The 27,552-nt window shown below is 48.6% G+C and overlaps 1 protein-coding gene across 2 annotated transcripts in view; it reads left to right on the forward strand.

The window, feature by feature from the left end:
• Window positions 1-27,552, forward strand: part of PCSK5 (proprotein convertase subtilisin/kexin type 5) — a 955,602-nt gene that overhangs the window by 898,858 nt on the left and 29,192 nt on the right. For both annotated transcript variants that reach the window (XM_073670684.1, XM_073670692.1), the window contains exons 34-35: window positions 18,342-18,559; window positions 21,149-21,249. In XM_073670684.1, coding sequence (XP_073526785.1) covers window positions 18,342-18,559; window positions 21,149-21,249 — 319 coding nt within the window. The remainder of the gene's footprint in view (window positions 1-18,341; window positions 18,560-21,148; window positions 21,250-27,552) is intronic.

A 27,552-nucleotide genomic window follows, 5' to 3' on the forward strand; every position in this document is an offset into this window, starting at 1 on the left:
TACCTGGGACACGTGGTGAGCGCTGACGGAGTGGCTCCCGACCCCGATAAGATCACCGCAATTAAGGGATGGCCAAGCCCCTCCAGCGTAAAAGAAGTGCGGCAGTTCCTAGGGTTGGTAGGCTACTACCGAAGGTTTATTCCCGGTTTCACCAAAAAGGCAGCGCCTTTGCAGGACCTCCTGATAGGCCAGTCCCGGAAGGCCAAGAACCAGAAGCCGCCCTTCAAATGGGAGGAGCTAGAAGAGGAGTCCTTCCGCCAGCTGAAGATGGCCCTCACGGGGGATGAAATCTTGGCGTACCCGGACTATAGCCAGCCCTTCATCCTCTACACCGACGCCAGTAACATCGGGCTAGGAGCCGTACTGTCCCAGATTCAGCAGGGGAGAGAACGAGTAATCTCCTATGCCAGCCGAAAACTGCGACCCACCGAAAGGAACCCCGAGAATTACAGCTCATTTAAGTTAGAGTTCCTGGCCGTGGTATGGGCAGTCACCGAGCGCTTTAGGCATTACCTCGCTTCTTCCCGGTTCATCGTATACACGGATAACAACCCGTTGATACACCTGGACACGGCAAGACTCGGTGCCCTGGAGCAGAGGTGGATGGCCCGTCTGTCCAACTACGAGTTCACAATCAAATACCGGGCAGGACGCTCCAATACTAACGCGGATGCCCTGTCCAGGATGCCCAACCTGCCGGACGAAGGAGAAGATCCGGAGGGACTGGAAGAAGTTGAACTCCCTGCGTTCCACCGTCATGGGACTATCCAGTATTCCCACCGGGTAAGGGGTAAGCAGGCTGCTACGTTGAATCCCTTACCCCACTACAACTGGGCGGAAACGCAAGACAGCGACCCTGCCGTCCGACTAGTGAAGGAGATGCTGACTCGGCCGGAGGCTCGCCTTGAACCAGACGCTCCGGAGGAAGCCAAACAACTATGGGCGGAGAAGAGTCGACTATTCCTTTACAAGGGGAAGTTGTGCCGCAGAATGGTCAACTCCCGGACGCATGAACTACTCTGGCAAGTAGTGGTGCCACGAAGAGACGCAGCCATGGTGATGGAGGCATACCACGACGGAGCTGGACACTTCGGGTGGAAAAAGCTGGAGTTCCTGCTGCGCGAGCGGTTCCACTGGGTAGGCATGAGGGGAACCATCGAGAAGTGGTGCAGAGACTGTGGCCCGTGCAATCTGAGAAGGAAGGACCGGGCCAGCCAGAAGACTCCCCTGCAGTCCATCGTCACCCGGCAACCGTTGGAACTGGTAGCCTTGGATCATGTAAAACTGTACCCCGGCTTACCTAATGAGGGCGAGACCTGGTAAGTTACCTGTTGACCTGGAAATGGGAGTCCTGACACCTGAGGACACTTCACCAGAAACAGACTGGGACACAGAGAGGCAGCAGCAGTACCGGAGAGTACAAGAGAGCGTGGAGCGAAGTCTCTGTCAGGCTAGGGAAAGACAAGAGAAGACTTACAACCAGTATGCTCCCGCTGTTCCCCTGGTACCCGGAGAGCAGGTCTTGAAGAGGAAAAGACGGCTCCACAAGTTGGATGACCAGTGGGAGAAGGACCCGTACACCGTACTGCCCTCAAGCCACGAGAACCCGAAGGTCTGTACCATCAGTAAAGACGGAGGGGAAACCACAGCCATTGTGTCCCGGGACCACCTGAAGAAGTGTCCCGAACAACTGAGGAACCCTGAAGAGGAACAAGAAGACCATCGACCCGTGGGAGAAAGGGAAGATATGGTTAGTACCGTGCTCGGGGACTTCCCTCGGTCTTGGACTCAAGTCAATGGTGCAGTTGTGGTACCCGTACTCACCTTCCTCCAACCATCATCCCAAGAACCAACGGAGCAACGGGTAGAGCTGGAAGAACAGCCGGTCCAGGAGGCAGAAGACTCCACACGAGTAGAACAGGAGAATCAACCCTCTGCTTATAGTGAGCCTGCCGTACCCCTAGTGAGACAAAGAGCCGGTAGACAGCTGCCCAGTTTACCCTTGACAGCTCCTACACCCTGTAGTTCAGGGCCAGACAGTCAGCTCCGTAGGTCCACTAGGGCCACTAGAGGCCAGTTACCCGCACGCTGGAGAATTTGAAGTGTAAAAATAGTTTTATTTATGTTTATCTGTGTATTGTTGCTTGTGTATAATTTTGTGTTTCCAGTTGTTTTTAGGAAACCTTGGTGGATTTACCGGGAATCCTTGTACATAGTTGGAGCGTAACCCAGGATGGACTAGAGACTATTAAGGACTCGGGGTAGGACAGACCCCTACCTGGTTACGTCTCCCTGTGTTGGTGAAATGGACACCTTGCTTCTTTCAGAGACTGCACCCGGTTGCGGACACGCCGTAACCATCTTTATATGTTTTCTTATTGTATTATTAATGTTTTTTGCCTTGTTATGTTTTTCTAAATGTGTTTAGTCCCGGAGTACTAAATTTCACTAGGGGGGAATGTGGCACCCCAGGGGTCTGGTTTTCCACAGTAATGTAATGTTATGTCTGAGAGCAGGTGGGAGGTCCTTTGGTCAGGGATCCTGTGCATGCCACACCTCCTGCCCAGTCTTGGGAGGGGAAGAACTTCCCCTGTATAAACCCGGGGCTGAGGCAGGGTGAGTCAGACAAGGAGAGTGGAGACAAGAAGCAGCATAGGAAACAGCAGAGTTACAAGGAGTCAGGGGCTGGCAGCTGCAGAGTTCGCCCTGACTAAGAAGATTCTTTACCGGACCCGGAGTCCGAGGCTGTGGGGACTAACTCCTACCCAGCAGCAGAATCCGTCAGGCAGGGGATTTCAGGTCCTCTGGCCCAGAAGCCCGAAGGCACGGTCACACGCGTGGGACCAGCACCGCCATTGTGGAGCGGAAGCCATTAGAAGGCCCCGAGTCACCGGCCATACGGGTGAGCACCACACGGTACACTCAGGGACGTGGGCTACTTACATCAGCTTCTAGCAAGGTAGCCAGAAGAGTACAGTCAGTTTGGGAGGCCTACAACTACGCCTGGCCAGGGGAGATCCCATCTGCTCAAAGACTGACCAGGCCCCGTTTGCTAGCAAGTACTCCGGGAGGGTCTGTCGTTGTTACCAGTAAAGACCTTGAACTACACCGTACCGTCTCTGAGTGGTTCCTGCTACCCCCATCATCCACGTCGGCTGCCCTGAGGCCATACCCCTCCCGTTGGGGGTTATACTATCACGCTGCACAATCCTACCACCGGCCTCAGCGGTCTGCCCTGCAGCAGCAGCTCCCTGGCTGCACTCAACGGGTGGCGTAGTCCTCAACTATTTACTACTAATAGACTGCCGTCTAGTTTGACTCCCTGGGCACGGACCGGGTCACCGCCACGAGACTACAACCCTCCACTGATCCGGCTCCGGGTAGGCTCCCGCGTGCGCAACGCAGCGCGACATAGGCCCAGGGGCGCGTCATTAGTATTCTGCCAGACATATTGTTTTGCATTTAGCCCAAAATGTTGTACTTAGGTTTCATCTGACCAGAGCACCTTCTTCTATATTCTAGCTTTGTCCCCTACATGGCTTTATGAAAACTGCAGACAGGATTTCTTATGGCTTGTTTTCAACAATGTCTTTCTTTTTGCCACTCTTCCATAAAGGCCAGATTTGTGGAGTATACGACTATAGTTGGACAGATTCTCCCACCTGAACTGTAGATCTCTGCAGCTCCTCAGTGTGACCATTGGCCTCTTGGATGCTTCTCTAATTAGTGCTCTTCTTGCTTGAGATGTCAGTTTAGGTGGACGGCCATGTCTTACTAGATTTGCAGTTGTGCCATAATCCTTCCATTTTTGGATGACGGACTGAACAGTGCTCTATGAGATGTTCAGAGCCTGGGCTATTTTTTATAATCTAACCCTGCTTTACTCTTTTCCACAACTTTATCTCTGCCCTGTTTGATGTTTTTCTTGGTATTCATGATACTGTTTGATCCCTAATGTTCTAAAACAGACCTCTGTGTCCTTCACAGAACAGCTGTAGTTATACTGAGAATAAATTACACGCAGGTGGACTCAATTTAATAATTCAGTTACTTCTACGGGCAATTGGTCATTCAAGATTTTATGTAGGTGTATGACACTACAGAGGGCTGAATACAAATGCTCATCACAATTTTGAGATTTATATTTTTTAAATAGTTAGGAAACCGTGTATCATTAAAAAACATGTATCATTTCCTTTACGCTTCACAAATACTTGCTACTTTGCTTTGGAATATCACATACAATTCCAATAAAAAACATTTAAGTTTGTGGGTGTAACGTGAAAAATGTGGAAAAGTTCACGGGGTATGAAGAATTTTTCAAAGCACTGGAGTAAGATTTTAATTGCCTTGGCACTTTCAAGAGTCATTGTGCAACTACCTGACGCGCCCCCTGGGACATATTCCTTTTTGAGGGGAATACCCGGCACCGGATCAGATGGGGGGTTGTAGTCTCCGAGCGGCTGTGACCCGGCCCGTGCCCAGGGCGTCAAGCTCAGTGTTATGTGGCAGTCCTACAGATGTTATTAAGAGTTCTTTTGTGTCGACTACGCCACCCGTTGAGATGCGGTCACTGTGGCCGCCGCTGCAGCAGGGTCCGCTGAGGCTGATGGTGGGTGCGCAGCTTGGTGGGATAACCCCCAACGGGAGGGGTATAGCCTCAGGGGGGACAGGTGCAGAGGATGGGGGTTGTGGTGGTGCAGTGCAGACGGCAATGAAGACAGAGTCGGGTTGTGCAGTTAAGGGTGTTTACTTACTGCAGATGTTGTACTGGTCACTCCAGCTTCGAGTGACCACCCGAGCCGTGCTGCGTCCACCAGGTCCTGGATCCAGCCAACCCCCAAACAAGTCCGGAGCGTGGCCCTGAGCTCTCCTTCTGTCCCGTTCTCTGGCCGTCCCCACCAGTGATCCACCTAGGTCCAGCTCCCTCGGGCCTTCTGTTGGGACACCCTTGGCCTTGGGTTCCCTGACCCTTCATGTGGTGTGCCTTCGGGGTGGATGTGATGGGTGGCCGTGGCAGATGCTGCCCACGGCCTCCGGTCTCTGGCTAGGGTGTGTTTTCTGCCCCCGCCAGTTTGGGATCCGGTACCCTGTGCCGACTCTTCACCCGGGGATTTAAGTTGGGATCTTGGAGTCCTTTTCTGCTGTTTCCCCCTCTGGGTCTCTCTCTCTCTTCTCCTCTCTCACTCTGGGTCTCTCTCTTCTCCTCTTCCTCTGCTTGCTGACTTGTTCTCTGCATCTGACCCTGTTCTTTGATGGTGCCCACCTTATATACACCCTCTATGTGTGAGCTCAGGTGACCAGCACCCAATGAGCTCCTATCTTTACCCAGGCTGCTCCCCCTATCTGCCCCTACACTACTTGGGATGTACCACCCCCCTCCCACTCCAGCCAGGAACAGACTCGGTCGTACCTGCACATTTCTAAGTGGGAGTACCGTCGGCCTGTTCCCCGGAAATGGGATGTGTGTAGTGCATGCAGCCTACCGAGCTCAGTTCCACACTCCTTCCTTACCCGGGAGTGGAATATCACACCTCTGGGTTGAGGTGCAATACCCCTGTAGCAGCCGAATCCTCAGGGTGCTACATTCCCCCCTGGTAAATCACAGCACGTCCTCGGGCTGTAAGACATAAACAACACCAAAACATACATTTTTTTTTTTTTTTTCATAAACATATAAAACAACATATATTAGCAAATAAAACATTCTCGTCGCCTCTGGCTCCTCCTCCGGTCACTGTGCAACGTGTGACCGGGTAAAGTGCGACAGTCTCTCTGGAAAACTGTTTTTTCCTATAAAACCGGTAGGAGGCGCTTTAGGAAGCGCAACTATATACAGGGGAAGTTGGCCGCTCTCAGTCCTCGGCCAGGTAAAGGGAAGGGAATGGCTGCTCACAGTCCTCAGCCTGGTATGGATACGGAATAACGGGTAAACAGTTCACTCATGCTGGTCCCAACGGGGACTATATATATGTAGCAACAGTTTCTTTGGTACCCGGTCGGGTAACTATTTACATCTACTGCTCTGCCGCACTCAACGGCGTCTTCCTCCTGCTCTTTGCTTGTAGCTGGTTGTAACTTCAGACCCGTCCGGGTCCTCTTGCTCCTCCTCCTCGCACCGCAACTCCTCCTCCGTCAGGCGGTGTACGTGGAGGGCGTAAGGTCCTTTGGCACACTTGTGCCGGGTAAAGGTGACCTCGTCTCCGATGTAGAGGTCACGACCTCTGTGCCCCTCCGGCAGATGGGACTCCACGTCTCTGCGCGTGACAAAGACGTCGCCGGGGGTGTTGTTGTCTCGGATGAAGCCCCACCCATGCTGCTGGTTGAACTTGATCACTGTCCCGATGGTGCGGGGACAATGCGCTGCACGGGGGTCCCTCCTGGTCCGGCTCTTCTGCTCGGCACTCCGTACTTGGGCCTGCTGTTCCCGGACCCGCCTCTCTCTCCGCTCCCTCGCAAACTCTTCGAGCTGCTGTCGGCAACACTCAGCACGCTCCGCTGCAGCTGCCCTGGTTTCCTGAGTGAACCCCATTAGGTCTTCTCCGGTGGGGTCCCACTCAAATTGGGCCTCTTCAAGCGGGGGCGAGATCCGTGCCACGGGCGTCGGAGCCGGAATCAGGGGCTCACACAAGGGCCCTAGTCTCTGCTGCCGTTCCAGCTCATGGAATTCTTCGGGCCAGATGAAGGGCCGCCCGTCCGGCCATGTGAGCTGGCTGAACAAGTCCTCCCCCAGGTGTGGCACCCTTGGTTTTACGGGCGCGGGCGCGGTGGTGGTGGCGCCCGGGTTGCCCAGGCCTTGCGGCCAGGCCTGGGGCACCTGGAAGGTGAAGGGCACCGTTAGGACGGCGGCGCCCTGGGCTACCTGGCCTTGCGGCCAGGCCGGAGGCTCCGCGGAGGTAGGGGGCGCTGTTGGTGATGCGGCGCCCGGGGGTACTAGGCCTTGCGACCAGGCTGGTGGTATTTCCTGCTTTGTCACGCTCCGGGTCGAGGCGCGTGACGTCACAGGGGTCACTGCGGCGGCTTCCGGTCGGGGCTTAGTCCATAGCGGTGACATGGCGGCTACGGGCACAGCAGGGGGACTTTCGGGCTCTGCGACGGGGAGCTGGGGCAGGTGGGCGGTTTCCCGGCTTGGGGTATAGGCGTCCCCTTTACCTGCCTCCTTGCGTCCGGCTCTCTTCTCGGCGCCGTCTCCGGCCTTTGGTCCTCCCGCGCCATCCTCAGAGGCGGTCTGTCTCCTCATCTTGGCTGGCGTGCTCCGGGTCTTGGTTTGCTGGGCCATCTCTCGGCTCCACTCCGCCAATGTCTCTCGCTGTACCCGGGCCATCCTCCGTGCGAGGCCCTCCAGAGCGGTCTGTGCACACTCCCGGTCTCGGGGGAGCTGTGCTAGGACCTCCACTAGGCCTAGTGGGGTCGTGGTGTCTAGCAGGCTCCTGACCAACGGGTCGGTGCTGCTCTGCTCTTCTTCCAGCAGGCTCCTGGCCAGCGGGCCGGTGCTGCTCTGCTCTCCTTCCTCGGTCTCTAGCAGACTCCTGGCCAGCGGGCCGGTGCTGTTCTGCTTTCTCTCCATATCCGGGTAAGCTCCTCCGCTACTCCTCGTTAGACTTCTTGCCTCCGGGTGCGCTCGCTCTAGACTGCTCCAGGCGGCACCCATCTTCGTTCTTTTCTTTCGTCTCCTCCCACTTCGAGGGCGGTCCCGGGGCAACTCGGTGACCGTCAGCTCCAGGGGTAGTTCTTTCACGCTGACAGACACCTCCAGCATCACAGTCTCTGTTGGTGGGGCGGTTTCCACTTTTGGCGCCATTTTCTTTCCTGGCCCACGATGGGAGGCGGCCTCTTGCCCTCCTTTGGCACGCCCATAATGGCGTCCGCTGCTCTTCCAAGGCGGGAAATCTTCGGATTTGGCGGGAAGCGTCGCCCAGTGGCGGGAAACTCTGCAGATGGCGGGAACAAGCTGGAAATGGCGGACAATCGGCGGGAAACGACCTGTGATGGGGTCCGATGGCGTGGACCCTCCGGAACCGGCGGGAGACTTCTTTCTGAGGTAAACTTGCACTTTTCTTCAGGCACGCAGTACCCGGTTGTTGTGGGCACGTAATCCTGCCGACTACGCCAAAGTTGACGCGCCCCCTGGGACATATTCCTTTTTGAGGGGAATACCCGGCACCGGATCAGATGGGGGGTTGTAGTCTCCGAGCGGCTGTGACCCGGCCCGTGCCCAGGGCGTCAAGCTCAGTGTTATGTGGCAGTCCTACAGATGTTATTAAGAGTTCTTTTGTGTCGACTACGCCACCCGTTGAGATGCGGTCACTGTGGCCGCCGCTGCAGCAGGGTCCGCTGAGGCTGATGGTGGGTGCGCAGCTTGGTGGGATAACCCCCAACGGGAGGGGTATAGCCTCAGGGGGGACAGGTGCAGAGGATGGGGGTTGTGGTGGTGCAGTGCAGACGGCAATGAAGACAGAGTCGGGTTGTGCAGTTAAGGGTGTTTACTTACTGCAGATGTTGTACTGGTCACTCCAGCTTCGAGTGACCACCCGAGCCGTGCTGCGTCCACCAGGTCCTGGATCCAGCCAACCCCCAAACAAGTCCGGAGCGTGGCCCTGAGCTCTCCTTCTGTCCCGTTCTCTGGCCGTCCCCACCAGTGATCCACCTAGGTCCAGCTCCCTCGGGCCTTCTGTTGGGACACCCTTGGCCTTGGGTTCCCTGACCCTTCATGTGGTGTGCCTTCGGGGTGGATGTGATGGGTGGCCGTGGCAGATGCTGCCCACGGCCTCCGGTCTCTGGCTAGGGTGTGTTTTCTGCCCCCGCCAGTTTGGGATCCGGTACCCTGTGCCGACTCTTCACCCGGGGATTTAAGTTGGGATCTTGGAGTCCTTTTCTGCTGTTTCCCCCTCTGGGTCTCTCTCTCTCTTCTCCTCTCTCACTCTGGGTCTCTCTCTTCTCCTCTTCCTCTGCTTGCTGACTTGTTCTCTGCATCTGACCCTGTTCTTTGATGGTGCCCACCTTATATACACCCTCTATGTGTGAGCTCAGGTGACCAGCACCCAATGAGCTCCTATCTTTACCCAGGCTGCTCCCCCTATCTGCCCCTACACTACTTGGGATGTACCACCCCCCTCCCACTCCAGCCAGGAACAGACTCGGTCGTACCTGCACATTTCTAAGTGGGAGTACCGTCGGCCTGTTCCCCGGAAATGGGATGTGTGTAGTGCATGCAGCCTACCGAGCTCAGTTCCACACTCCTTCCTTACCCGGGAGTGGAATATCACACCTCTGGGTTGAGGTGCAATACCCCTGTAGCAGCCGAATCCTCAGGGTGCTACACTACCTCTCTCTGGTATTTCCTCCTGACGATCCAAATCTTTTTTATGCAAAGTATGTACACTGCCAATACTTGCAATACAGAGCTAAAAAAAGAGAAATATTCAGAACCCCAGAGTCCATAAAATAATCCAAACTAATTCACGATATGTTAAAAAGCTCATACGCAGAGTCCATAGCCTTGGCAGCTATGCATTTTAGGTAGAAGACCTTTATCAAAGCAATTAAAGAACAGTTCTTCACCACTTAAACTTAAAGATGAGCTTTCATCAATTTTAGCATGTTAATCTGGCCACATTATGGAATATTGGCTTCAGAGTTGAATAAAATGTAAACATTTTTATTTTTTATTTCTCTTCTCCGTTGCAGAGATATTAGCTTGTAAAGTTTAGACTCTAATTTACCTTTTAACTAAGGGGGCGCTATCAGAGATTTGTGTCTATGGGCGGTTACTTTTTCCCCTTCATGATGTTGACGAATCATAAGCAGGAGGCATCATGCAGTGAAAAAAAAAAGAACATGCCCCCAGAGAATATCAGACCTGGCTTTCTCCTGTAAGGCTATGTGCACACTGTGCGTTTTTGGTGTGTTTTCGCGACGTGTTTTTGCACGTGGAAATGTGCAAAAAACGCTAGGGAATCCTTATGCTAGCTAATTATTATTTTCCTGCCAGGATTGTCATTGCATTTAAATCTGCAGCATGTTAAATTTTTGGGGTTTTTACAGCGTTTTTCACCCATTGACTTTAATTGAGTCAGTCAAATCCGCAGAAAAAACTCTAAAAATATTTGCGGATTTGCTGTGGATTTTTGCTGTATATTTGACTGACTCAATTCAAGTCAATGAGTCAAAAAACGCACAAAGAATTGTCCGCAGGAGACTACTCCTCCCATCGTCCTACGGCTGCTCCCGCTGATAACAGCGGGAGCAGGTGTCGTTGAGGGGAGAAGTAGTCTCCTCAGCCAGCGCCTGTGCTCCATGTAAAAAAAAAAAAAAGTTAAAATAATTTTCTATTAAAATAAAAAACACTTCATACTCACCTACTGCAGTCACCACGAGTGTCCCACGGCGATCCGATCACCCAGCAGCACTCTATACACTAAAGTGAGCGCGATCACTCTCGGTATTGTATATCGTTGAGCTGCCGGGACGGAGATCACTGGAGTTCAATCAGCAGATAATCAGCTGAGAGCTCCAGTGACCTCACTTATTTGCACCTGTCCATTACAAGCTAACTTGTTGCATATTACTGTACAGTGATGAAGGTCAATTGTGACCGAAACGTATGTTTTTTGTACTTCATCTCCCCCTATTAAAATTTGAAAAAGAATTTATTGAGTCATATGAGTGCCAAGTTTTTTTAATATGTATTTCTGCAGCTTTCACGCTCAGGTCAGAGAGCTGCCAGCCAGTCCGTGCATTGAGGTGCATTCATTTTCCATGTTATACGACCATCCGACTGTGCCTTGACACTCAGCCTTGCTCTCCACGCTGATCTCACAGCTGTAATTTACTGTGATTTCAAGCAGGGTAGGGGAGTGGAGCTGAACTGTGCGTCATTACATACACTTTCTGCATCTGCAGCACTTATCGCATGGCATTGCCAGTGTGGAGGTATTAGCAGTAGAGTAGTGCTAACAGTGTTGTGGGATGAGAGCTGCAGATGCAGAAGGTGTTATAATAACAGAGAACACAGCTCTACTCCCATTCCCCCTTGTAATCACAGTAGATGCAGGCAATGAGATCAGTGAGAAGAGCAGGGATATTTATCATTACGTCTCACACAGAGAAAGACAATTTAAGGCTGCGTGCCCACGATGTGGATTTAATGCGTTTCCACGGCTGCATTTCCGCCGCGAAAACGCATTAAAAACGCATGTTAAGTTGTCTGCCATGTTTCCCAATGATAATCCGAATGTGCTGTGCACATGCTGCGGAAATTTCCACTGCAGATTATCATTGCAGAAAAATCCGCAGCACGGCCATTAATTTTGTGGAATCGCGGCAAAATCGCCGCCATTGACTTACATTGGACCGCATAACATCCGCATGACTACAAGTACACATGCGAATATTATGTGTTTCAATGCGCGGATGGTACCCGGGTCTGGAGAAGAGGAGACTCTCCTCCAGACCCGGGTACCATAGTACCTGTAGTTAAAAAAGAATTAAAATAAAAAAACCATATACTTACCTTCTGATGGCTCCATGTCTGCTCCCGGCGGTGCTGCTGGCTCTTCGGCTGCTTGCGGTGGTAAAAGGACCTTCCATGATGTAATTTAGCCTTGTGACAGGTCACGTGACCGCCGACGTCAGCGTCGCATGACTAAATGACGTCATGGAAGGTCCTTTTTAGAGCACCACGAGCAGCCGAAGACACCGGACGCACCGGAGAAGGAGACCGGGGGCCATCGGAAGGTGAGTATAATGTTTTATTTTATTTTTCAACATTTGTATTCTTTTTTTTTATTATTGATGCTGCAAATCCGTAACTTGGTCTAACAACATAATTCCATGCCGGTTGCATGGATTTATATAGTGTGACCAAGTTGTCAAGCACTTTTCCAAGTGATGCTAAAATCGCTTGGAAAAGCGCTTGATAACCCGCATGCAAAATCGTATGTTCAAAACGCGTCACAAACGCTTCTACCTGGCAAAAGAAACGCATGTACAATCCGCATGTACAATCCGCATGTACAATCCGCATGCGTTTTTTCTGCCAGGGAGATGCAGAAACACTCAGGAAAAAAATCCAGAGCAATTCTGCATCGTGGGCACATAGCCTAAAGCTTCTCTGGGAGCGTGTCATTTTCCCCCCTGCATGATGCCTCCTCTTTATGATTGTTCAATGTCATGCATTGGAAATAATCAACACCACCAGGGATAAATCTCTGCTAATGCCCCCTTGGTTTAAGGGGAAATTAAAATCTCAACTTTATGAGCTAATATCTCCACAGAAGAGATGGGAAATAAACAAAAACAATGTTTTATTCAGATCCAAAGCCACTATTCCATGATATGGCCAGTTTAACATACTAAAACTGGTGAAAGGCCTTATTTAAAAGGGTTGTCCAGCCACAAGAAAATAAGTTATTAATATCAATTCTATGGGGGTCTGACATCCGGCCGCCCCACCAATCAGCTGTTATAAGATCCGGCAGCAGCCAGATGCAGACAAATTGAACAGAGTAGAACTTCATAACTCCATTCAGTAAGTAGCGTTTGCTTCAAAACAACTCCTTTTCTATTGAATAGGAACTGTTCTTCAGTACACAATGAATGAAGCTGTGCACTGCAATTGTGTTCTACGTGTATTTGTGGCACCCCAGGGGTCTGGTTTCCACAGTAATGCAATGTTATGTCTGAGAGCAGGTGGGAGGTCTCTTGGTCAGGAATCCTATGCATGCCACACCTCCTGCCCAGTCCTGGGAGGGGAAGGACTTCCCCTATATAAACCTGGGGCTGAGGCAGGGTTAGAGAGTTCAGAGGGAGAGTTCAGCCAGGAGGGCTGACAGGGAGCTGTGGCTCCGGCTGGGCCCAGCTCCTGGGCCATGCCAGGAGTAGAGAAGAAGTAGAGACAGAGAAGAGAAGCAGCATAGGAAGAAACAACAGGAGCTCTGTGGGAGCAGTACTACAAAGAGTCAGGGGCTGGCAGCTGCAGAGCTCGCCCTGACTGAGAAGCTATCACCGGACCCGGAGTCCGAGGCTGTGGGGACTAACTCCTATCCAGCAGCAGAAACCGACCGGCAGGGGATTTCAGGTCCTCTGGCCAAGAAACCCGAAGGCACGGTTGCACGCGTGGGACCAGCACCGCCGTCGTGGAGCGGAAGCTACTAGAAGGCCCCGAGTCCCCGGCCATATGGGTGAGCACCACATGGTACACTCAGGGACGTGGGCTACTTATACCCGCCTCTAGCAAGGTAGCCAGAAGAGTACAGTTAGTTTGGGAGGCCTACAACTCCGCCTGGCTAGGGGAGATCCCATCTGCTCAAGGACTGACCAGGCCCCAATCGCTAGCCAGTACTCCGGGAGGGTCTATCTTTGTCACCAGTAAAGACCCTGAACTACACCGTACCGTCTCCGAGTGGTTCCTGCTACCCCCATCATCCACGTCGGCTGCCCTGAGGCCATACCCTTCCCGTTGGGGGTGATACTATCACGCTGCACAATCCTACCACCGGCCTCAGCGGTCTGCCCTGCAGCGGCAGCTCCTTCGCTGCATTCAACGGGTGGCGTAGTCGTACAACATCTACCACTAATACAGCGCCACTTAGTCTGACTCCCTGGGCACGGACCGGGTCACCGCCACGAGACTACAACCCTCAACAGATCCGGCTCCGGGTAAGCTCCCGCGTGCGCAACGCTGCGCGACACAGGCCCAGGGGTGCATCAACTTTTGGCGTAGTCGGCAGGATCTCGTGCCCACAACCACCGGGTACTGCGTGCCTGAAAAAGACTGTTCAAACTTACCTGTGGTGAAGATTCCCGCCATCCGGCGCCATCTTCCGCTTCCTTCCCGCCATCGGTGGAGTTTTCCCGCCATCCGGCGCCATCTTCAGCCTTCTTCCCGCAACACGTGGAGTTTTCCCGCCATTGGACGCCATCTTGAGGACGCCGCGCGGGAAGAAGAGGGGCGTGGACTCCGAAAGCACGCGAGAACTGAAGCCCCGCCTCACGTCCGGACGTTGCGTAAGGTCCTGGAAGGAGCCCAGCAGACGCCGACGTCACAGGAGCGCGATGGAAGGTCCTCAACCCTGACGATCCACTGCGGAGCCGCGGCCTACGGAAGAGGATCATCGCAAGGTAGGCCACGGTCCACTAGGGGGGAGAAGGATGCCGGATACGGAGGAGAGCTTCACCGCTTCAACCCCCGCCAGCGCCACCGCTGTTGCGGTCATGCCTTTCACCATGCCCTATATCCCGGGGGCAGCCTGGCTACCCCAGTACTCAGGGGAGTCACATACCCTGCATGACTTTAGAGAAAAGCTGGATAGCCTCTTCCAGGTGTACCCCCTCACAGAGGAGCAAAAAGTGAGCATCCTGGTGGCCCAATTAACCGGGGCAGCCCAAAGGGAGGTAAAGTTCTGGCCACCTGGGAGGAGGACTGTCGCAGAGATACTAACCCAGCTAACCGAGGAGGAGCTGCAGTACTACCAATACGAGGAAAGCCAAGAGGACCCGGACGGGTCTGAGGACTACCCTCAGGAGGGAGCACAAAGAGGACATAGCTACTGAAGGGAAGTAGCGTGAATAAAGAGCTGTACATAGTTACCCGTTAGGGTACAAGGACTGCTGCTAATTAAAATATGGTCCCCGTTGGGATTAGTGAATTGTTCCCCGTGTGTCCCTATCCCTTACCAGGCTGAGGACTGTGAGCAGCCATCCCCTATCCCTTACCAGGCTGAGGACTGTGAGCAGCCAATCCTTATCCCCACTGGCCGAGGACTGAGAGCGGCCATATCCTGTAAATAATTATGTGTTTCTAGTAATTTATAGGAGTCCTTGGTGGATTTACCGGGAATCCTTTGTACAGTTAGTGGAGCGTAACCCAGGATGGACTAAAAGACTGTTAAGGACTCGGGGCAGGACAGACCCCTACCTGGTTACGTCTCCCTGTTTTGGTGAAATGGACACCTTGCTTTTCTTCAAAGACTGCACCCGGTTGCGGACACGCCGTAACCATCTTTATGTGTTTTTCTTATTGTATTATTATTGTTTATACCTTGTTATGTTTTTCTAAAAATATGTTTAGTCCCGGAGTACTAAATTTCACTAGGGGGGAATGTGGCACCCCAGGGGTCTGGTTTCCACAGTAATGCAATGTTATGTCTGAGAGCAGGTGGGAGGTCTCTTGGTCAGGAATCCTATGCATGCCACACCTCCTGCCCAGTCCTGGGAGGGGAAGGACTTCCCCTATATAAACCTGGGGCTGAGGCAGGGTTAGAGAGTTCAGAGGGAGAGTTCAGCCAGGAGGGCTGACAGGAAGCTGTGGCTCCGGCTGGGCCCAGCTCCTGGGCCATGCCAGGAGTAGAGAAGAAGTAGAGACAGAGAAGAGAAGCAGCATAGAAAGAAACAACAGGAGCTCTGTGGGAGCAGTACTACAAAGAGTCAGGGGCTGGCAGCTGCAGAGCTCGCCCTGACTGAGAAGCTATCACCGGACCCGGAGTCCGAGGCTGTGGGGACTAACTCCTATCCAGCAGCAGAAACCGACCGGCAGGGGATTTCAGGTCCTCTGGCCAAGAAACCCGAAGGCACGGTTGCACGCGTGGGACCAGCACCGCCGTCGTGGAGCGGAAGCTACTAGAAGGCCCCGAGTCACCGGCCATACGGGTGAGCACCACACGGTACACTCAGGGACGTGGGCTACTTATACCCGCCTCTAGCAAGGTAGCCAGAAGAGTACAGTTAGTTTGGGAGGCCTACAACTCCGCCTGGCTAGGGGAGATCCCATCTGCTCAAGGACTGACCAGGCCCCAATCGCTAGCCAGTACTCCGGGAGGGTCTATCTTTGTCACCAGTAAAGACCCTGAACTACACCGTACCGTCTCCGAGTGGTTCCTGCTACCCCCATCATCCACGTCGGCTGCCCTGAGGCCATACCCTTCCCGTTGGGGGTGATACTATCACGCTGCACAATCCTACCACCGGCCTCAGCGGTCTGCCCTGCAGCGGCAGCTCCTTCGCTGCATTCAACGGGTGGCGTAGTCGTACAACATCTACCACTAATACAGCGCCACTTAGTCTGACTCCCTGGGCACGGACCGGGTCACCGCCACGAGACTACAACCCTCAACAGATCCGGCTCCGGGTAAGCTCCCGCGTGCGCAACGCTGCGCGACACAGGCCCAGGGGTGCGTCATATTCACATCAAGCCTCCACTGAAGCTTATAACAGCTGGCTGGTGGAGCTGCTGGATGTCAGACCCATACCAATCTGATATTGATGACCTAACCTGGGTCTCAGTGTATCCTAAATGATGTATAGAGAAGAATCTATATGTATTCTATGTGATGTATCCAGCAGTGACCCAATATATCCCACAGGGTGCATACAGCAGAGTCTCAGTGTATCCTATGTGATGTATATAGCAGTAACCCAGTATATCCCACAGGATGCATACAGCACATACAACAGAGTCTCAGTGTATCCTATGTGATGTATACAGCAGTGACCCAGTATATCCCACAGGATGCATGCAGCACATACAGCAGAGTCTCAGTGTATCCTATGTGATGTATACAGCAGTGACCCTGTATATCCCACAGGGTGCATACAGCACATACAGCAGAGTCTCAATGTATCCTATGTGATATATACAGCAGTGACCCAGTATATCCCACAGGATGCATACAGCACATACAGCAGAGTCTCAATGTATCCTATGTGATATATACAGCAGTGACCCAGTATATCCCACAGGATGCATACAGCACATACAGCAGAGTCTCAGTGTATCCTATGTGATATATACAGTACAGCAGTGACCCAGTATATCCCACAGGATGCATGCAGCACATACAGCAGAGTCTCAGTGTATCCTATGTGATGTATACAGCAGTGACCCAGTATATCCTACATGATGCATGCAGCACATACAGCAGAGTCTCAGTGTATCCTATGTGATGTATACAGCAGTGACTCAGTATATCCCACAGGGTGCATACAGCAGAGTCTCAGTGTATCCTATGTGATATATACAGTACAGCAGTGACCCAGTATATCCCACAGGATGCATGCAGCACATACAGCAGAGTCTCAGTGTATCCTATGTGATGTATATAGCAGTAACCCAGTATATCCCACAGGATGCATGCAGCACATACAGCAGAGTTTCAGTATATTTCATATGAGTTATATAGCACAGCCTCATTGCATCGCGTGATGTATACAGCAGAGTCTCAGTGTATCCTGTGTGATTTACACAGTAGAGTCTCAATATATTCTGTGTGATATATACAGCAGCTCATTGTATCCTATATGATGTATGCAGCAGTCTCACTGTATCCTCTGTCATGCATACAACAGAGTCTCAGTGTGTCCTATGTGATGTATACAGTAGAGTCTCACTGTATTTCATGTGATGTATATAGCAGAGTTTCAGTATATCCTGTGTGATGTATATAGCAGTTTCAGTTTATTCTGTGTGATTTATACACCAGAGTCTCAGTTTATACTATGTGATGAAAACAGGCTGCGCGGGAATCCTCTATAAGAGGGTGCACATATAGCATTCCACTCTACGAATAATGTAAACATTGATTCGGCACTCCAAGATTGATGCAAAGAACATAATGTGTATTTTATTAATACAGATTGATCCACTGTATAAGCAATATTTGACGTTTCGGCCAATAATATGGCGTTCATCAAAACAGGGGAACCTTCTTAAAAAGCCTAGAACGGCGCTGAAGATATGCACTGCTGTGCTGGAGATATGGTGCTCATATCCCAGCCACAGGCAAGGCTTTCTAGTAGTAATACCATGGCAATATAACTAGCTGATAACTCTCAGAAATGCATTCTGCTATGTTGAAGACTTTAAATGCCACTGTCACATTTAACAGTGGCATTTAAGTGGCTAGCTCCAATTGCATCACTTACTGTCAGGTGTTGGCTATGTAACAAAATTGCTAGTTATGCTGCATGTAACGGCTTCAGGTTCTAATCCTGCTCCACATAGTGACATGTATGGTGGTGGTCACTTAGGGGGTTAATATTTTTCTTCTTTCTAGTTGGGTTTGCTGCTGTACAGTATTGTAGCGTTTGGCCAATTATGGCAAATCATTTACTAATATTTAAGTTTTTTTTCTGTATATGTCATATTTTGAGTCTGATTGTTAAGCTTTGATGGACAGTTGTGGTTGTTGTCCACCCAATGTGATGTAAGACCAATCACACATACACTATACACCATCTATCTACATTTGTAGCAGATCTCAACATAATTGAATAGCTTTGCCATCGTATACCTAATTTCTGTGGCCACTTGGAATAACTTTTTCTATTTCTTGTTTGGCTTCCAGATATTTTGCTGATAACTCCACTGCATCATGTCAGAAATGTCACAAGACGTGCAGGGAATGCGAAGGTCCAGACTTGTCTGATTGTCTCTCCTGCCACAACAACTTTTTCCTCATGAGATCTAAAAAACAGTGTTACAGCTCCTGTCCCGAATTCTACTATGAGGACCATGCACAAAGAGAATGCGAAAGATGTCATCCAACCTGCAGAACCTGCAGTCGTACGTAATAACAATAAACCCATTCACAGATATGGCATGGGAAAATGGAAATTGGAAAATGTATTGCCCAGCAGCTGAGAATACAAGAGGCAGGCTCCTGTACAGTAAGCCGCCTGAAGCTATCAATGGTGGAGCTCATTTACTGCTTCACCACTCTTCCACAAAGGCCAGGGTCACACAAGTGTTGATTCTCTCAACTCAGTTTACTGTGATCCGATTTTCTTGCATGAAGAATTGTATCACAAGTGCGGAGAAGATAGAGAACTTAAAGGGAATCTGTCAGCAGGTTTTTGCTATGTAATCTGAAGACAGCATGCTGTAGGGTGTGACACAGTCACTGGTGTTATATGTGAGGGGAGGTATGTTTTCGCTACGGATGCTCGCCTTAGCAAACTGAACCTACAACTTTTCTTCAGCATGTTATATGTTGGGGGGGTTAAATAATCTAAAGGGAGTGTTTTTGTGAGAATGACATAGAGATGGGAGGGAAGTCATTCACCCTAACTCCACCTCAGGGTGTGGCTGAGCAAGGTTAACTGCTCAGTCACTATTTTCTTTTCTGTGGTTTTGTGTCTGGAGAGGCAAGTCTCCAGACTGGAAAGCTTCAGCTCAGGAGGAGTTGAGGGGTGTGATATAACACATATAGGCGAACCCCACACACACATATGGACTGTGCTATCGTTTATATTTTGTTTTGTCGTTATGCCAGAAAGGCCATGTTTATTTTGCTGAACCTGCAGTGCTTTATGCTGTTACAATAAACCTGCAGAGAAAACCGTTTCCTGAGTCAATTTCTGAAAGTAGTCGAGCGAGTCGTCTTGCCACAAGGGGTTAAAACACAGATTTCCGCTATGCCTCTCTTATCAAGCTCCATAGTGTTGTTACTTGCAATGATTGTTTTAGCACCAGTAGCTTATCATTGCTGGGACACAGAAGACTTACTTGCCACCTGGTCCAACTCTGCCCCATCCTGTGATAGGCAGCTCAATGTCTATGGACATTGTACATACAGAGCCTGGTGTGGGTGGGGTTAGCTTCCTCAGCTGTGCTTCATGCTAATCTAAAAACTTTGATTCTGTCAGAACTGCTGCCCTCAGTAAACTAACTGATACATTGTTGGATTCAGGGTCTCTTTGCCTACATCATGCTGCTCTCAGATGAGGTAGCAAAAACCTGATGACAGATTTCATTTAATGTCTACATCTTCACCATTGTCTGTGTCCGCATAAATCAGACTGCACTCAGATGACATCTGAGTGCAGTCCAATGTTTTAGACGCAGCCATAGACTTGTATGGGTTCGCGAGGTCCAATTTGCGGAGCCATTTGCAGAATGCTGGAATTGTTTTTTCATGCTGAATCTGTATGAGAAGAAAAAAATGCAGATCTGCATAATAAATCTGGCGCATAATAAAACTGCACATGTTAGCAATGCTATGGTTAGGTCATCAATTGTTTAGCACAGGACAAACTCCTTTAACATTTTCCATGTGCTGTTTATTACTAGGGTTAAGTTAAAAAATGTAATCTGTACTGGTCTGGCACCCATTCCGTTCCCCCATGACCACCCTCATCATTGATCCAGACTGAATGCTGGGCCAGAGCAGCATGAATCTTTTTGCTTAATGGGGTTATCCAGCCTTAGGATACAAGTCTGCAGTCAGTACAAGTCTGCAGTCACTCTATGTGCCTGTAGACTTGTGGATCCTCACAGCGCACTCACTATGCACTGTGAGAATTCTCCTGCGCCAGAAGCATGCAGTTTGCATACTTCCGGCCACATTCCAACTAGATGTGTCGGCCACATTCAATATACTTGCATTGAGCAAGGCTGCGCACATCAAGTTGGCACATGACCGCATGTATGCAAACCACATACTTGCGGTCACGTTCCCGGTGCAGGGAGAATCCTCACAGCGAGCAGTGTGCGCGCTGTGAGGATTCACAAGTCTGCAGTCACATAGAGTGTAGACTTGTACCCTAAGGCTGAACAACCCCTTTAAATTTATGTATCACATGTTTTACTTCTTTATAACCATTGAAAAATAAATCATAAAAATGCTTAAAAAGTATGAAAGTGTCTTCATGATTTTTCCTATTTAGCAGGTACTTGAATTGCCTGGAGATCTCAGCACCCAGACCCCCACCAATCGCGCCATAGATACCCGAGAAGGACACAGCTCTGCAGACAGAAAAGCACAGCTCCTGTCAGAGCGAGCACACAGATCTTATTAGAGATTCAATAGAATGCACCTTCCTTTTAGACTAAGTTTTTTATTGAAAACATACTCTGGTCTGTATGTGTGCTCGGACAGGAGCAGTGCAGGAGCTCCTGTCTGCTGAGCTGCTCGCTTCTTGGGAGTCTATTGCATGATTGGTGGAGGTCTGAGGATCGAGACCTCAAGCAGTTCAAGTGACATTAAATATGAAAAAGCAGGAAGAAAGTTTAGTTAATCTTTCATACATATGTTTAATGCCTGTATATTTTCTTATTTCTATTATTCTTATAGAAAATAATGATACAGTCAAAGCAATATCGGTATTTGTTTGTCAGAAATTTTAAATCTATATATTTGATACTTGCATTAAGGTTCGGGAGCTCTCTTCTGCACATCCTGTGTAGCCAGTTACCAGCTCTCAGGGAGCATCTGTCACTCAGAGTGTTTTGCTGGAGAGTTCAAACGCACACAGGTAAGATGATAAGAAATTTCTATTAATGCTGTCGGTGCTGATTTCACATTTCAGAAGGTTGTTGGTTAGTGATGGGCAGTCCGGCTATTTTGGGTGACCTGAATCATTTGGCTCTGCACACCAAACAGATCCCTATTAAATAAGTGTTAACACGCAAGTGATCACATATTTAAGGTAAATTCACTGCTGTCTAATACAGTCATATCGGCAGCCGAATGCCATCATTTTACCCTCAGAGCTATTCAGAAACTGCAAATTTCCCTAGGGTGCCAGCTCCCATCCCTCTTTGTTCCGAAACAGTTGCGAAAAAAAACATCGTAACTGTAGGCACAGATTGTCTAGCTCCTTAGACTCGAGTAGTCCACACCTACATATAAATAACTAACAAAAGACTGACTGCCACTTCCAAACAGAAAACTGGTGTGTACAGGTGCAAACTAAGACTAACCATCTCTATACATAATTGTGAGGAGCTCGCCTTGTTCGAAAGACTATTGGACCAATGAACGTAGAGCGGAATCCATGGCTCTAAGGGATGCAGACTTTTTCCAGCACGGAATACACCGTTTACGTCAATCATATTGCTCTTGTATTAGACATTCACTTGATTGTCAGTTTAGCCTCAGGAATCAATGTTTCCATTCAGTGACAGTAAGCAGAGGAAGACATGCAGGCTGGATCTTGCAGCCATTTGGTAAATTCTAAAAAGTTTATTTTTTTTCTCATTAAAGTACACTCTGCACCCCATCTTGACTGAAAAAAACAGAAATGTAGAAATTTTTGCAAATTTATTAAAAAAGAAAAACTGAAACATCACATGGTCATAAGTATTCAGACCCTTTGCTCAGACACTCATATTTAAGTCATATGCTGTTCATTTCCTTGTGATCCTCCTTGAGATGGTTCTACTCCTTCATTGGAGACCATATGTGTTTAATTAAACTGATAGCACTTGATTTGGAAAGGCACACACCTGTCTATATAAGACCTCACAGCTCACAGTGCATGTCAGACTAAATGAGAATCATGAGCTCAAAGGAACTGCCCAAGGAGCTCAGAGACAGAATTGTGGCAAAGCACAGATCTGGCCTAGGTTACAAAAGAATTTCTGCTTTACTCAAGGTTCCTAAGAGCACAGTGGCCTCCATAATCCTTAAATGGAAGAAGTTTGAGAACACCAGAAGTCTTCCTAGACCTGGCCGTTTAGCCAAACTGAGCAATCATGGGAGAAGAGCCTTGGTAAGAGAGGTAAAGAAGAACCCCAAGATCACTGTGGCTGAGCTCCAGAGATGCAGTAGGGAGATGGGAGAAAGTTCCACAAAGTCAACTATCACTGCAGCCCTCCACCAGTCGGGCCTTTATGGCAGAGTAAAAAGTAAAAATAATTCAGCTCACCTGGTTTTCACATGCTCCTGGTGCAGGGAAGCCCGATAACGTGTGGTCTCACATAAAAGCAACAATATAAATGGAAGAAAAAATCGGCTTCCGGGAAATAGAAGTTTCCAAAATGATTATTTATTCATAGAAAAATGGTTCAAAAACAGTACAGGCAATGAAATAAGATTTGATGGGAAAATCACATCATAAGAACCAGCTACGCGTTTTGAGCATGTTGCTATGCTCTTTGTAAAAGCTGGTTTGACAAAGAGCATAGCAACATGCTCGAAACGCGTAGCTGGTTCTTATGATGTGATTTTCCCATCGAATCTTATTTCATTTCCTGTACTGTTTTTGAACCATTTTTCTATGAATAAATAATCATTTTGGAAACTTCTATTTCCCGGAAGCCGATTTTTTCTTCCATTTATATTGTTTATGGCAGAGTGGCCCAAAGGAAGCCTCTCCTCAGTGCAAGACATATGAAAGCCTGCATAGAGTTGGTTCAAAAACACATGAAGGACTCCCAGACTATGAGAAATAAGATTCTTTTTTTTAAGATCTGGTCTGATGAGATGAAGATAGAACTTTTTGGTGATAATTCTAAGTGGTATGTGTGGAGAAAACCAGGCACTGCTCATCACCTGCCCAATACAATCCCAAGAGTGAAACATGGTGGTGGCAGCATCATGCTGTGGGGGTGTTTTTCAGCTGCAGGGACAGGACGACTGGTTGCAATTGAAGGAGACATGAATGCGGCCAAGTACAGAGATATCCTGGATGAAAACCTCTTCCAGAGTGCTCTGGACCCCAGACTTGGCCGAAGGTTCACCTTCCACCAGGACAATGACCCTAAGCACACAGTTAAAATAACAAAGGAGTGGCTTCAGAACAACTCTGTGACCATTCTTGACTGGCCCAGCCAAAGCCCTGACCTAAACCCAATTGAGCATCTCTGGAGAGACCTGAAAATGGCTGTCCACCAACGTTCACCATCCAACCTGATGGAACTGGAGAGGATCTGCAAGGAAGAATGGCAGGGAATCCCCAAATCCAGGTGTGAAAAACTTGTTGCACCATTCCCAAGAAGACTCATGGTTGTACTAGCTCAAAAGGGTGCTTCTACTCAATACTGAGCAAAGGGTCTGAATTCTTATGACCATGTGATATTTCAGCTTTTCTTTTTTAATAAATTTGCAAAAATTTCTACATTTCTGTTTTTTTTCAGTCAAGATGGGGTGCAGAGTGTACTTTAATGAGAAAAAATTAACCTTTTTAGAATTTACCAAATGGCTGCAATGAAACAAAGAGTGAAAAAATTAAAGGGGTCTGAATACTTTTCGCACCCACTGTACAGATTAATAAAGGTAAATGTAAAGCAATCATTTCATTAATCTCATCAGTATCTCAGGGGCCTCAAGATATTGTTGTCCCAGCCACTAGGCCCATTGTGTAGATGGGGATAGTAGACCCAGGATAGCCTTCACCACAGGGAGTCTCACATGCAATCGCAAGTGATAGGCTTCTGGAATATTCTTCATTCTTTGAGCTAAAAGCAAATGTTTAAGACGGAGGGTGTGAACACTTCTGACCATTCAGGGGGCTAATCCCAGGGAGGGAGGAAGAAGCCACATGTTTTAGTCCTAGAGTTGAGAGAGTGACGTCGAAAGGGGGAGGATCTACGCTGAGGTCCTGGAGCCATGGATGAATGGCTTATTGAATTTGGAGATCAGTTGCCGGCTGGGCTAGACACATGTGCTACAATTGTGGGATCTGTCGTCTGGATTTGATGAACTTTCTTAAGAACTATTGCTGCTCGATACATGGGCTTCGGTCGTGTTATCGTCGTCTAGATTTGATGAACTTTCTTAAGGACTATTGCTGCTCGATACATGGGCTTCGGTCGTGTTATCTATCGTTTAGAGGAGCATGGACTGTGGCTACAGACTATACAGGTGGGACCTACAAAATCTGTGGGCCAACCAAAAATTGGGAGACAGTGAGTATCGCTTGGTGCAGAGGCAGTGGAACTACCGATCCCAGGTTGGGAACTTGTGGACTGAGAGCATTGTATTTCAGCCATTTTACCTGGAATTGTTGTGGAACCATGGATGTAAGGAATAAAATATTGTTGCATCGTGAACCTCCCTAGGTGATTATTACAACCTACAACCTCAGATCTTCACAATAAGTAACAAATAAAGTTGCATTCTGTAGTGCTATAATGTGTGAACATGAAATATATGAAATATGAATTGCATTACTGCTGTAGATAAAAGGAAAAAATGGAGACACTTAGCACATAATTTGGGCAGTCAGTCTTTTGTTATTTATACATAGGCTCTCTGACTGAGCACTCCACCCATCAGCCCATGGCAGTTTTAATTGCAGCAGGGTCCTTTCTACCTATATAAATATATGTTTCAGCCTAGGAGAGGATTCACGTTAGGATAGGTCCTTTGCATCAGGAGGACACCTTGTCGTTGTGTAATGCAGGTGTCTGAAATGCAACGCGCAGAGACACGAAATGAGGGCAGTCAGAGATGTGTAAAAACAATTTATATATAAATAGGTCCAAAAGTAGGTGGACAGAAAGTGTAATAAGGTTATGAAGGGGAGATTTATCAAACATGGTGTAAAATGAAACTGGCTCAGTAGCCCTTAGCAACCAATCAGATTCCACTTTTCATTCCTCACAGACTCTTTGGAAAATTAAAGGTAGAATCTGATTGGTTGCTAAGGGCAACCGAGCCAGTTTCACAGATCTAGTTTTCACACATAGATCTCCCCCAAATCTGTTTTCTTTTCAGATAATTCAGATAACACATAATGGCAAATAATTTAAATACAGATCAAAGAAAATGGATTTTAACAGAGTATTGGAAATCTCAAAATGCTGAAACCGTTAGAGCAAATTGGATTGAAACATTTGGTACTCAAGCCCCAAAGAGACAAAGCATTTACCGCATTCGTGACAAATTCAATGCCACTGGCTCAATCCTTAATGCTCCAAACACTGCTCGACCCAAAACAGTCTGTACAAAAGATAATAAACAACTTGTTGCTGAAATATTTGTTTAGAGTCCAAAAAAGTTCACCAGAAGAGTCTCTTTGGAATTGGGAATTTCATGAGCTTCTATCATGCGAATCCCGAAATCTATTGGGTGGAAAGCTTATCATCCACGTCTAATTCATGGTTTATTGGAGGATGATCCAGACAGGTGGCTGCAATTTAGCGAGATTATGCTTAACGAAATTGAAGAAAATACAGTAATTTTAGATAACATTAAGTAGAGTGATGAAGCTTCTTTCAAATTATTTGGCCATATTAACAGACATAATTGTATTTACTGGGATAATGAGAACATGCATTTAACATTATAGCAACAACTAAATGAGCCTGGGGTCAATGTTTGGGGTGGTATTTCAAGTTTTGGTGTTTTAGGACCAATATTTTTTGATGAAACAGTCACAGGAGATAAGTATCTCGAAATTCTAATGAATCAAGTTGTTCCCCAGTTACAGCAACAGCCTAATTCAAATGACCTTTATTTCCAACAAGATGGGGCCCCTCCACATTATTCAAGAGTAGTCCGCGAGTATCTTGATGAAACATTTCCTAATAAATGGATTGGCCGAAGAGGCCCACTTGATTGGCCAGCACGTTCACCAGACTTGATCCCAATGGATTTTTTCTTTTGGGGAGTACTCAAGGACAAAGTTTATAGTCGAAAACCAAAAAGTGTCAGTGATTTGAAAAATTACATAAGAGATGCATTTCAAGAAATTAATACCCAAAGAGACTTGTGCAAAAATGTTTGTTGAAGCGTAAGAGGCAGACTTCAAAGCTGTGCAAATTGTAATGGAAAACAGTTTGAGCACCTGCGTTGATAAAATTTAAGGGCTTTTGTATTATTGTTCAGAAAAAAATGTAATTGTCAATGTTATGCTTGTGTTAGTAAATATAATTTTATATATAAATCAAAATAAATGTTATTATTTTCTGGCCACCTACTTTTGGACCACTCTGTATAACCAGGCTTTAAACAAGGGGTTAGTAACAAGAATGAACAGGTAATTTACAATAACAATGAACAATCTCCCAAAATAATGTGATGCGCCGTGGCGTGGGAGTCACCATGGCAGTTCTTTAACTCTGTGAATGGCCCTAGCAGGGGTCAACGGTTATTCCCTCTAGGCCGCAAGTATTTTTCTAACAAAGTCAATTAAATCCAGTTTGCCTTTTTCCACTTCGCCTATCCCCCTCCCAACCTGACATCCTAAAACTCACTGTCCCCGGTACCGTGGATCATCATTTGAAGTGATGGCCCTATTCAGCGATGCAGTTCCTCTGTTTCTGCTGGCATGACTCCTCTGACACAGTTATCTCTTATCTCCTCTTTGCTCGGCCATTGGAGGCGGTCTCTCGTGCCTTGGATAGCGGGGTCCAGACCTTGTCAGTCGACGGGCAATGTTCGGTACTGTGAAGTCACTCAGTACCACAAGCAGATCCCGGCTCTCCTCAGCGGCCGCGGCACTCAGCGGTGAATGCGGCATTTGTTCACCGGCGTCCACCTGTCCTGCCTCTTAGGTCTCTGACTCCGACCTGTCAGGCTGGTTTCCTCAGTGCATCCAGCGAGCGTCTCCTTCTCTCTGCAGTTTGGCGCCGAAATCACCCCAGGTTTGGCGCGCTCGACCGTTATATTTAAAAACTCCTCACTGGACATCACCTGACCGAGTCTCACGTTCAAATCTGTTCCCCCTTTAACATTCCTAAGGCATCTTGGTTCCGTTTGATTGTGGTCAACCAGCAGATGACAATAAGGCTTTTTGACTTCTATTACATTCCTCCCTTCTTTTTGCTCGCCAGTCCTCGGGCAAGTGGATTCTTTGCGAGATTGATGCCTCCTTCGAGGCAGCGTAAGT

The sequence above is a fragment of the Phyllobates terribilis genome, unplaced genomic scaffold (genome assembly GCF_046119375.1).
Source record: "Phyllobates terribilis strain yellow unplaced genomic scaffold, ASM4611937v1 Scaffold_1__5_contigs__length_1240528914, whole genome shotgun sequence".
Classification (NCBI taxonomy): Eukaryota; Metazoa; Chordata; class Amphibia; order Anura; family Dendrobatidae; genus Phyllobates; species Phyllobates terribilis.